The sequence below is a fragment of the Rhinolophus ferrumequinum genome, chromosome 11, assembly GCF_004115265.2.
Source record: "Rhinolophus ferrumequinum isolate MPI-CBG mRhiFer1 chromosome 11, mRhiFer1_v1.p, whole genome shotgun sequence".
NCBI classification, from domain to species: Eukaryota; Metazoa; Chordata; class Mammalia; order Chiroptera; family Rhinolophidae; genus Rhinolophus; species Rhinolophus ferrumequinum.
In genome coordinates this window covers 39,984,141-39,997,178 of record NC_046294.1, presented here as the reverse complement: position 1 = coordinate 39,997,178, position 13,038 = coordinate 39,984,141, and the positions used below count along the sequence as shown (strand labels likewise).

The window sequence follows — 13,038 nt, the reverse complement described above, 5'->3', positions numbered from 1 at the left end:
CTTTCAAGCCTGGCCCGTGACCAACTACATATTTTAGGTTGACTTGTCCCCAAAGGCTAGAATATGGTATGAATTTGGAAATTGTTGGGAAGATAAGTTTGCTGGTTTTAGCCATTTCTTAGGTTTTTTTAATATACATTTGCTTGTAAAAAATATCCTGTGGTCAGAGAAAAACCAATTAGGAGAAATAGTTTGCATCTCTGATACCAGCACATTGTGTTCTCATTTTCTTGCTTCCAGAACTCTGTGATGGAGGTTTGCTCTGAGTTGTCAGTAGGGTGTGTAATGAACACGGCGTGACTCCCAGACTCATTACAGAGTTTGTCTCCTTTGTTGTTGACTTAATGCTGGCATTCCTTCTTTGAGATTACCTTTGCTTCATGAGAATTCAGTGACTGCATTTCTTTCTGGGATCATCATAATGTCATCAGCTGACAAGTAATTGTGTTTTTTACATCAATACCTCCTCCTAGAAAATTCCTGAAGAGCATCTGTGATATGGTTGGATGGCTTTACATGATTATTTTCCATGTTCAAGAGTAATTGCAAAGTAGTTGTAATAGCAAATTGGTTATTTACTGTTGGTTGAGAGGCCTTTTAAAATCTAACTTATTAAATTTACACTAATAATTCAATAATCAGTTTTCTCAAACTGTTAAAAAAAAAAAGAAAAAGGAAAGATCGTAACTCTGAAACCATCTGTCCCTCTTCTCTACATGAAAGCTAAAAGGCACATAGACCTAATGACCCAGCAATTCCACTCCTAGGAACACCGAACAGAAATGTATATATGTATTCATCAAAAGCATATTTAAGAAAGTTCCAAGTAGCACTCTTCATAATAGGCCCAATTTGAAGACACTGCAAATGTCCATCAATAGTGGAATCAATGGATCGTGGTATTTGTCGTTCAATGGAATAGTCTACAGTAACAAAGATGAATGAACTACACACAATAGCATGGGAGAGTCTCACGGTGTGATGCTGAGCGAATGAAACACCAAGAAGTCAACACTGTGTGATTACATTTATTTAAAGTTCAGAAAACCAGACAGAATTCATGTATAATGTTATACAAGGATCCAGTTACCCATGTGAGGTGTGGGGGTGATTTTACTGGAAGGAGCATGGGTGGGAGGGTTTCTGTTGTTTCTTCATCTGGGGATGGTTCCATGGTTGTGTTCACTTCATGAAAATTAAGCTGTAAACTTGTGATTGGTGCATTTCTCTGAATATGTATTATACTTTAATTTCATGTAAAAAAAGATAACCAGGATAAATTTAAAACTCATAATTTGTTGAGATAGTTTCTAAGGCCAGGATTTCATGATGTGCATTCTTTAATAGTTTCATTTTTTATCATTCCTGTCATTATAAGTACAGGTCATCCATTCCCAATTAAAGCTAATTAACATTATTTTGGGAAATCTAAGGGACAGTGGTGAACCTAAGGTGAGATGGTGGGCGTGGTCTGCCTCAGTTCCCGGCAATCAGGAAGTTCATTGTTTATAGAGAATTTTAGATGGCAAAACCATCTGAAAATTGTTTTCATTTTTATTATCCCCATGTGTCCACAGTTCTAAACGGTGCCATCGATTAAAAAAAAACAACTCCTTTGTTGGCCTAAGTCCTAAACAATTGGTGAAATTAGTGTTGAGTTTTTATTTCATTTATACGTGCATATATATAATATGCTTCAAATTAGCACACTTATATTACTTATTCATTGTATTACTACTCCTTTAATAACACATGTGGACTCGGCCTTGTATTCATTTCTAGAATAAGTTTTTAACAGTTTGGAATCATTTGAGCTGCAGTCTCCGTGGTGCTGGGTCTAATAGTAGAGTCTATTAGAGGGTAAAATAGTAGAGTCACACATGAGCAATGATAGCACAGTAACTATGAAGATGAAAACACAGAGCTTGAGGCATTTCAGTTCTGTCATTCTCTGTTACTACTTTGGGAGTTTCTGTGTTTAAACTTTTCGTGCTTAAACACAGTTGACACAGAGTGCTGATTATTGCTGAAAATACTTTTGTACAGTAAAGGAAGGAGGGTTCTTAAAAATGATCCACTCCAGGTGTCAAAAATCTACTAGGTATGCCGCTGCTATGGGCCAGCTCCTTTCACCAGTATCACTTAAGCATGGAAACTCATAGAGATGGAAACATGAAAGCTGTGAAAATTTTCAGCAATTTTGTAAACATCAAATAATGGTAAATACCATTCTGAACTTGGTTCACATTTTTCAGTTGTGTCTATTGACAGATTGTTTGGTATATTTATGTCTGTGTTTGTGTTAGATCTCTAGTGTCCAGGTTGTTTACATTGTACATCTTTTGCTTGTCAAAAATAATGCCACAGGAGTGCATAAAGTGAAAAATGGAGCATTAAAAGCAATGAAAGAAAACAAAACATTGTGCAGAGGGAACTGAGGTAAAATTCTTAAGGAACCTTCCTCCTGGTTAAATCACTGCAGTAAGTGGAGGTTGATGGTTTAAAAAAATAAATAACCTACTCCATTTACTCTCCAGTTGACTCCTCCACACATGGCTTATTTCCCTGTGTTCCTTCCCACACTCCACCCCTGACGCCAAAAACACCAAACTGCTTTTGATTGCTCACCAGTCTTTCAAAACAACTTGATTACATCAGAATGGTGACGTTTGTTTAAATTACAATGTTAGCTAACAATGTATTTATAGCCCATTAATACTCTTTTTCAAAGCTGGGAATTTTTTAAGGTTGAAAGAAAGGACAGTAACAGTAATTTCTAGTGCACTTTTTCTGCCACACATACACATTGTGCTGTTGTTGGGATGCACCCTAAATACCGTGTTTCCCCGAAAATAAGACCTAGCTGGACAATCAGTTCTAATGCATCTTTTGGAGCAAAAATTAATATAAGAGCCAGTCTTATTTTACTATAATGTAACACCAAGTATAATATAATATAATATAATATAATATAATATAATATAATATAATATACTATACTACCGGGTCTTATATTAATTTTTGCTCCAAAAGACGCTTTAGAGCTGATTGCCCGGCCAGTCTCATTTTCAGGGAAACTCGGTAGTCATCAGTCAAGCACATACTAAACTCTGGTGCATCTGGGCAATGGAATAGTATGCAGCCCCTATGAACTGGGGCTGTTCGGTTTTTAAGTGACTGCTTTTTGTAATACTGATACTCTACATCAGTACTATATGAGTTCTAAAAATGTTATTTTTTTTTTAAAGCAAGGTTTAGAACAGTACTACTGTTTGTGCAAAAAAGTGTTACTAAGTTTATGGACAATATAAAACTGGAAAAGTACAAGTAGATGGAAATATATATCTGCTTAAATATCTAAATGCTAAATACTCTAAAAGGACATGTGAGAATCAGATAACACTAGTCACCCTCTGGGGAAGCTGGTAAGTTCAAGGATAGAAATAAAATATACACTCTTTTTCCAGTTTGATTTCTTTACTTACCACATGTATGTTTTTACTATTTATTTATTTATTTATTTATTTATTTATTTATTTATAATATAAATGGAACCATTCTATACATTTTACGTTTTGGTTTGTTTGTTTTTTAATTTTATTGGGGAATATTGGGGAACAGTGTGTTTCTCCAGGGCCCATCAGCTCCAAGTCATTGTCCTTCAATCTAGTTATAGAGGATGCAGCTCAGCTCCAAGTCCAGTCGCCATTTTCAATCTTTAGTTGCAGGGGGCACAGCCCACCATCCCATGGGGGAATTGAACTGGCAACCTTGTTGTTAAGAGCTCGCGCTCTAATCAGCTGACCCATCCAGCCACCCCTCTGGCTGCTCAGCGGCAGCTCATTGTATTCAGTCTAGTTGTGGAGGGCGCAGCTCACTGGCCTATGTGGGAATCGAACTGGCAACCCTATTGTTCAGGACTTGCACTCTAACCAACTGAACCATCCGGCCGCCCTGTATTTACATTTTTAAAAATGCTAAAACTTGTTGGCACAAACTACATCATCATATAGTCATCCCTTGGTATCCAAGGGAGTTGGTTTTAGAAATGTCCACAGACACCAAAATCCATGATGTTCCAGTCCCTTCTATAACATGGCCTACTTTTCGCATATGACTTAAGCACATCCTCCCATATACTTTAAATCGTCTCTAGATTACTTATAATACCTAATACAATATAAACGCAATGTAAATAGTTGTTATACTGTATTGTTGAGGGAATAATGACAAGAAACAAGTCTGTACATGTTCAGTGCAGACACAACCATCCTAGGCCTAACTACCATAGTCCACGCCAGCAACAACATAACTTTTTTCGAATATTTTTGATCCGAGGTTGGTTGAATCGCGCATGCGAAACCCGCGGATGCAGAGGGCCGACTGTGTAGTAAGAGCATAAACCCCAGGAAGAACATCACTGCAGTCCCAATGCCACAGAACACCTGAGTCGCTTCTCAGAGCCCCGTGTTCTCAGCTGGTGGCAGAACAAGGCAGTGACAGTTCTTGAAGGCCCACTTTCAGTGCCCTGTGGGCAGCTAGGTGGTAGTTCCAGTGTCAGAGCTCCTGTGTGCCTAGGATGTGTTGGTACCTTTCTTCCCTGAAGGCTGGAGCTCAGGTAGACCCCTGGGCCTCTTCAGCCTTGGGTGGGGAGCTCTGACACAGATCTCAGTTAGGGAAAGATATCCATCGTTTCTTGCTAAGCCGCTCTTTCCTGGAGCCAAATGTCAAATCTTTGACTTGAGAAAAATGCACACCTGGGTATTTTTATTTATTTATGATTTATGCCCCATATCTATAATTCCACAAAGCAAAATGTGAGGGAGTGTTACTAAATTTATGGATAATATAAAACTGGACAAGTACAAGTACAAGCAGATTGGAATCCAGTCAAAGGAGCTGCACACTGGTTGTTAGCAGCTATTAGAAGTACCTGGGATAAGTTAATTGCTGCAGTTGAGCACTGAGTTGAGCTTTGAGTTTCTTGGCACATAAGGTGAAAGGGGGAAGGAATATAAAATATATAGCTCTTTTTATAATGAAGTCAGAAGATATGAAATTTTGCCTAAGGAAATGAACATTTTCCTGATACTCAACTCAAGAAATTCAAATGCAGGTGCTTACTACTGTATTTTGCCGTGTATAATGCGCACCTTTTTTGCCCCAATATGGGAGAGAAAAATAAAGATGTTCATTATACATGGGTAGTACTAATTCCATATCTATACAAATGTTTTTAACTCTTTTATTTATGCTTATGAGTTCAAAGTGTAGCTCTAGAAATCAATAACAATATTCGCATGCAAAAGAATACCCTGGAATACAATAATCGGTTTTGTTGAACTTACGATGAACTTGCAAGACGAAGAGTTGTTGGCCCTCTTGATGCGTAAACATCGTAAATTTGTTACCGGTACATAAAATTTCTCGTACCATGATCTGTTCTTGTGTTTTGTAATTATTTGTTGCATAAAATTTCTTGTACCATAGTGTTAAAAAAAAAAGCTAAAATTCCTTTATAATACAAAAAACAAGTACCTAAAGGTAAACATAAAAATTTGAATTAAAAAATTGAAACGAAAGATTTTTTTCCCCCTGAAAGTTTGGGCCAAAAACGTGGGTGCACATTATACCCGGGAGCGCATTATACATGGCAAAATAAGGTGGGCCGACTCAGGTCTTCATGGTGGTTAGTGCCTGTCAAGGTATTAAAATGAGTGAAAATGTGCCAGACCTCAAAATAGTCTCATTTGTATATCAGACCTAACTGTTTCTGTCTTAATAGCCACCCCAGTGGCCACCCCAGAGTCCAAATAACCTCTCTCATTTCGACTGCTCTAGTGGCCTCTTTATTTATATATCGCTTTGCGGGCTCTCACTCTTCCAGAGCGTCCTCCAGCCTTGGGTCGGGGCTGCCTGTTTGGAATGCAAGTCTGACCAAACCCATCACTGTCTCACCATCCATACGCTTACCACTCCTGCTTCCCTCTGGTTTTAGGATATAAGACCCAAACCCTCCCTCCTCCCCAGCCCCTCCTGCCACCCTCTCTCCCTTGCTCTCTCTGTTCCAGCCTTTTTTTTAGTACTGTTTCCGGCTGTGGACCCTTTGACCACACCCCGCCCATGCACCGCCTGCCTAAACCAGCCATTCTTCCTTGGATCTGAGCTGCATCATCCTCGTAAGCCTCCTTGACCCCAAGAGCCCCCTCCCCACCGTTGTTTGTTCTCATGCCTCTCTCAGGAGTGCTTATTTCTGTTGTGATGTCCCCCCTACTAGATTGTAAGCCCCCTGACAGCAGGGATTGGCTCAGCTCGTGCTCTTTCTTGACCTCCAGCTCCACACGCAGTGCCTGGTGTGCAGTAGGGGTCAGGACATTCGAGGGAAAGGAACCATCAGTCAGCAATGGAGATGCTGCAGCCCCCCAGCCTCCCTCTCCCGTGGACCTTATACCACACTGAGATGTTTCTCTCTGAAGCACAGTTCTGATCACATCCCGTGTTTGTGCCCAAACTTTCAAGGGGTCCCCATTTCATCCAGGATACAGCCAAACCCCGTATTTAGCCCTCGACGACCTGGGCCCCAGTTGCATTTCCAAACTCATTTCTCCCCGTCTCCTTAGTCTTTGCACTGTAGCGAGAGTGAAGCTCTGTGGCCTTCCTCTGCCCACGCTGTTCCCTCAGCCATTCTCTGCATGTGTGAATCTTAACCATCCCTTAAATAACACTCCTGGTTGAAACTAATGTTTCCTGTGGTCTCAACTCAGAGTACCTTTGACATGGTACTTATTTTTCTATCTAAATTACAGCTATTTTATGTACATATCTCCTTTATTAGGTGGTAATCCAGTCTTACCTGTCTGTTATGACCCCTCACATAGTAGGTACTCATAAAAATGTGTTAAAAGAGTGGTGCTTTGTGTTAATTATTTACCATCTTTATAAGCCAGTCTTTAATAGGAACCGTTTCCCCTCCAGATGCTATAATTTACAACGAAGTCTCTGTTTTTATATATAACAAATGGCCAGTCAGTTACAGATTCTCTTGTGCTTTTAAATATCTCTAAAGATTAGTGAATATGAATTCAATTCATATACAGTCAAGCCTTGAACAACACAGGTTTGAACTTATACAGGTGTTTTTTTAATACTGTCACTTATATACAGGTATGTTTTTTTTAATACTGTAAATGTGTTTTCCTTATGATTTTAATAACATTTTCTTTTCTCTAGCTTACTTTATTGTAAGAATATGGTATCTAATACATATAACTTACAAAATATGTGTTAATTGACTGTTTATGTTATCAGTAAGGCTTCTGGTCAACAGTAGGCTATTAGTAGTTACGTTTTGGGGGAGTCAAAAGTTACACATGGATTTTCGACTGTGACGGTGGTTGGAGCCCCTAAATTCCCGTGGTGTTCAAGGGTCAACTATACTGCTTTCTGCACGTTTCCAAAGACCTCATGGATCTTTTATTACAAAGGTACAGCATTATTCTGATACTGAATGCAAGAAAATGAAACAAAATAGGTTCACATACCATGTCATTTCAAGGGAAGACTGTCTAAGAAGATTGCAATCTCTTAAAAAAAAATGACCAAGGAGCGATGGGATTTCTTTCTAGATGAGCATCACCTCACCATGTCCCCAACCACCCCTGCCCTCTACTCAGCCACAATGGACGTCTGACCCTGCCGGTCACTGCTTGTTGCCATGACTTGAGAACATAACCCTTACCAGCATTTCCTTTCCAACAGGCCGATTTAAACTGCAATATTCAAGATGATGCCGGGGCTTTTTACGGTGTAACCAGTCAGTATGAGAGTTCTGAAAATATGACAGTCACCTGTTCCACCAAAGTTTGCTCCTTTGGGAAGCAAGTAGTAGAAAAAGTAGAGGTAAGTTGGCCTCTGTACGCCAGAACCTTCATTCAAGGCCAGATTATTGCTGTCCTTCAAAGCTTTGTTGGGGCAAAGAGTTTTACTTTGTTTTGGTGTCTCCTCCTTCCCATCCCCCTTTCTCCCACTTCTTTCCCCTATAACTTCTAAAAAGGTAGAATGATGTGAAAGCAACTAAAAGAAGGCAAGGAGGAAGTCCTATGGCAGCCCTCCCTGACTCTGAAGTCGGCCCTGCCCGGCCAGCCAGCCAGCCAGCAGTGCTCAGTCCTACATGAGTTCTCATGGGGTGTCCCGGTGTGGAAGCTGCCGTCCATCAGATGATGCCTTCCCTCCCACCCCCAGGCCCAAGGGCACTCCCAGGCCCTGTAGAGAACAGCCAGGGTGGTATTCAGCTGATAGGCTCTGGCCTTCTAAAACCCAGATACCTTGAGATTGGTATTATTGCTTTGCCATTTCCACCCCCTTTATTATAATTATTTTAAGTCTATTCCAGTACATACTGGGATCAAATCCCTATTTATGGCTTTGTGATTTCATGCCTTCCTCCCTTTCAAAACTCATATATTCGTTTTCTCAGTCGGTTGCTCTGTATGAATGATGTTTGCAGTTGACAGTCCATTGAAAGTTGTGTTTTCCAGTGTCTTCTACCCTCACCCAATTGATCTATGTTTAGTGAGATGCTGTTACTCACAGCTGTCCTGGATCTCACAGGTCCAGGAGCCCAACCTGACTGACAAAGGCTGTGCTGAGGCGTGGGAGACAGAGGATGCACTGGGGAGAAAGAAGGGGGAGGGTGTGTTTCTTAAGACCTTGGGCTGAACAATGAGGATTTGGGGTGCTGCAGGCCCTCAGTTTCCTGAGTATAGGACGGGCATCCTAAGAATGGTGTTAAGAGGGTTACGCTGGCAGAAGAGGATACAGGTGATTTGACTAGATGGTCATTTTCAGCTTAGGGACATAGGCTTCACTAAAATGGTGACAGTGGGAATCTAGTAAGACATTTTGAATGGAACTTAGAAACTGGATATTTCAGATTCAAGAGGAGGAAGACACATTTTATGCTTGGAAAGACAGATAAGGAAATAAGGACTTCAAGAGGAAGTAAGGGATGATAGATGCAAGAATTTGGGATACAGGTTAAGACTGAAGATATTAATTGGGAATCCTAACCATTAAGGATAATTAAAGCTATGGCAATAGAGAACTAGCTGCAGAGAGGGAAGAGCAAGGGCATAGAAATAAGGGTTCAATTTGGGGAGCTGCATTCAGCCCTAGGGTGAGTGGAAGGGAGACACAAAAGAGGAACAGAGGACAAAAATGGAGGAGAGTGCTGGGGGACTGGCTCAGTGCAATGTCTGGGAAGCCCAAGGAAGGGCAGGTGAGAAGGTGGCTGTGTGATGAGACAGGGCCGGGAGACCTAGAACCAGGTGCCTTTCATTGCTTCTGAGGAGAAAGCAGTGTTACCTGGAACGTGGCTGGGAACGCGGAAGCTTAGTGCTAAGCACTGCTACCCAATAACCAGGTGGTCAGTTGTCGTCAGAGCTCATCTGTAGGTAGACTTCATGCCTGGACAGGTACATGTGAGAAAATAGGAACCCGACAAGTTACTCAGTTTCCCGGACTTCACATTATCCTTCATTGTGTCCTCAGATAACACACCCGAATCTCTACATTAGTTCAGGGAGCAGTGAAAGGTTGCTTTTGACTGATGAAATCCCAGGAATTTTCAAGGAGAAAGAAGTGTGAATGTGGCAGGTAGAGTTTTATAAGTAAGCCTTTAATCCATTTAGAATGTATTTGCATTTGGTATGAAAGAGGAGTCTGCTATTTTCTTCCAAATAGACAGGTGTTTATATCGCCCATTTATTGATTCATTAAATGATTCACCCTCTTCTGACGGAATGGATCTGTCCCCTGGAAGTTACCACATTTATTGGGAGCTGTTCCTGGTGTTTTTCTATTCTCTCTACCCTCTGTTTCTCTCTACACATCCCAGTGCCATGTTGATTTAATTACAATGTCTGTATAATATGTTCTGATATCTGCTGAGGAAGTCAATCTCATTAATCTTTTTCAAATAGTTTCTACGCTAGTAGCCAGCATTTATTCTTACTAATAATGAGATTATTTTTAAAAATGTAAGGCAAAACAAAAGCCTTATTTGAGCACTCTAATTGTGATTGCATTAGATTTAGATATTATTTTGGGATAAATCAATATATTATTGATATGAATGAAATCTTTCCAATCAAGAACCTATTTGCATTTCCATCACATTTTATCTGTTTTAATAAGATTTTAGTTTTCATATATAGGTCTTTCCCTTCCTGGTTAAGTATATTTCTAAATATATAATTTGTTAGTATAATTTCCCATTTCTAGATTTTGGTTAATAAACTAGAGAAAAAGCTCTTGGTTTTTTGTATATCTATGTTCTTTCTAGCCATCTGGCCATATTCCATTCTTTATTTGTAGGGTGTTTTCCCCTAGGTTCTTGGGCTTTCTATGTATATAATCTTATCATTAGTTTTATTTTATCTCTTTTGCCAACGTTTATGCCAGTTTTTAAAAATTATTATTTTCTCACCTTTTCATTTGCTAAAACCTCCAACATAGTTGTAAAAAGAAATACTGATGTATAAGTAATAGTGTCCTCGTATCCTTCCTCAAGTTAGTGGAAATTGTCTTGGGGTTTTGCCATTTAGGATTATATTTATTGCTGGTTTATAAGTGATCTTTATTTTATATTTAAGTGATTTCTTTCTATACTTATTTTACTCAGGGTTTTTATTTTTAATAGCTGTAATATTTTATCAAATGCCTTTTCAGCAACTCTTACTATATGATTTTTCTCCAATTTTTCTCCCATTTGTTGACCTCACAAGTTAATACATGTCCTATGCGTGTACCACCACAGCATTTCTGAAGAAAGTCCTAATTTGGTTCCGTTGATGCATGCTGTTTGCTATTTTACATACAATTTTTGCATCTCATAAGTGATTATTAGTCTGTACTTTTCTTTTTTATAATCTCTTTATCAAATTTCACTATTGAATGTACATCAGTTTCATAAAAAGAATTGGGACACCTGTCTTTTCTGTGGTCTGGCAGTTTGAATAACATTGAAAATAACTGTTCTGTAAAGATTACATAAAACTTAGCATGAAACCATTTGGTCTATAGGTCTCTAAACAACTTTCTAGGTATTTCCACCATAACTGACCAATTGAAGTTTTCTGCTTTTTGGTTCAGTATCAGCAATTTGTATTTTGCTGGGAAAACATCCTATTCTCTAGGTTTTCTTTGATTATTTTTTTTCTCCCTTAGAGTTGTGTGAACTTAACCTCTTGTAAATCTTCTAATCTCTACTGTAATTGTGGTTTTGTCACTTTTCTTTTTTCTCCTTCTTAAGCTTGTGAAGGGTTTATTTTGTCTTTTTTAAAAAACCCTTTTTACATTTACTCTGTCTACATTTTTAATTTCTATTTTACATAGATTTGTGATTTTATCTTTATTAATTTCCTATTCCTGGTTTCTTTTGATTTCTTTGTGGTTTTGGTTTATTTTGTGGGGTTTAAAAATTTTTTTAAAGATGTGTATTTAGTTCTGTAATTTTTCATCTTTAACAATGAAGACACGAAGCTGCTTCATTAAGTTTCCTCCAAGTGTAGCTTCATTGAGTCCTGTAAGTTTTGATATATTTTCCTTTTCATTACCCTTTAGATAGTTTATAATTTCCTTTTTAATTCCTTTTTGATCTAAGGTTATCCAGGAGTGTGTTTCTTATTTCTGAGTACTTCAGTGGGATCTTCAAACTGCATATATACCAGTGTTTTCTTACTTTCTTTTTAAATTAAAGGCATAAATAACTAACAGTCAGGAGCTCATGGTGAGTCTGAAGTAGTTTTTCCTAAAGCCAAGAAATTAGCTGCATTGGTTGTTGGCCTAGGAGACCTTATCACAGTAAAAAAAGATTTTCTTTGGGCTCTTTGAAGAATTCTAACTAGGCATGCCTGCTCTCACAGATCTCCAGGTAGAGAAGCACTAAGTAGGTGGTTATATTTTTTTCTGACCTTTGCTGAAAAGGATTTATACAACTCTTCTTTAGAATGATCATTTTTCCAATTTCTTTTTTAATTTCCAGAAAAATAATGGTTTCTGAGTATGAATTAAATTTGGAGATAGGATTTTTTTAAATTAAATAAACTGCATAAGTAGTACAGTATATAGCAGACATTTCATATTGAAAAAATAAAATGCTTTTATAGGCACTAGTATCTTTTTCATGTATTTTGAAGTTCAAAGTCTCAAATTGCTCATGTCCTTTCTCCCTCACAGACGGAGTATGCAAGGTTTGAGAATGGCCGATTTGTATACCGAATAAACCGCTCCCCGATGTGTGAATACATGATCAACTTCATCCACAAGCTCAAACACTTACCAGAGAAATATATGATGAATAGTGTTTTGGAAAACTTCACAATTTTATTGGTAACTGTTTTGTCTCTTCCCTGTTTTGACAGATTCAGCCATGAGGCTGGTGGGGAAAGATAGGAAGGTAGACCTGGGAGGCACAGGGGCCTGGGCCAGGGATCTGACCAGGCTGCTGAGTCGGGCCTTAGGCGGTCAATCAGCAGTTGAATTCACACATCCACGGGGCAAGCCTGAGCTTGGTTCGGCTCAAGTGTATAGAGGAGACAGGGTCTCCTCTGGCTGGGGTTTCTAAACTTGGCAGCACCGGAATTCAGGGGGGTAATAAACAGTCATGGTCCAAGGGTCTCAATTCTGGTTACAAATGAGAAAGACCTGGAGAAAGACCTTGATATCTAAAAAATCCTGATGCCAAGACTGCAACCTATATTCATTGAATCGGGGTCTCTGAGGATAGGACCCAGACATGTATACTTTTTAAAGTTCCCTGGGTAATTCCAGTGTCGGCCAAGTTTGAATCTTAGCAACAACGTGTTGTGCAAATCCTAAATGAGGCAAAAGCTGAGTCAGTAGGTTTTGTACTTCAAACATACCTTGACTCATTTTGTGAAGGATTTGCGGTCTTAGAAGAAGTAACACACATCAAGAGAGCAAAATATAAACGCTCAGTGCCAGAAGAAATATAAAATAGAATAGAATGTCATTACC

At 39.0% G+C, this 13,038-nt stretch overlaps 1 protein-coding gene across 8 annotated transcripts in view; it reads left to right on the top strand.

Moving 5' to 3' along the window:
- The window catches only part of TEAD1 (TEA domain transcription factor 1), a 256,610-nt gene that overhangs the window by 230,791 nt on the left and 12,781 nt on the right, over nucleotides 1-13,038 (top strand). For all 8 annotated transcript variants that reach the window (XM_033119593.1, XM_033119592.1, XM_033119591.1 and 5 more), the window contains 2 exons: nucleotides 7,759-7,899; nucleotides 12,238-12,390. In XM_033119593.1, coding sequence (XP_032975484.1) covers nucleotides 7,759-7,899; nucleotides 12,238-12,390 — 294 coding nt within the window. The remainder of the gene's footprint in view (nucleotides 1-7,758; nucleotides 7,900-12,237; nucleotides 12,391-13,038) is intronic.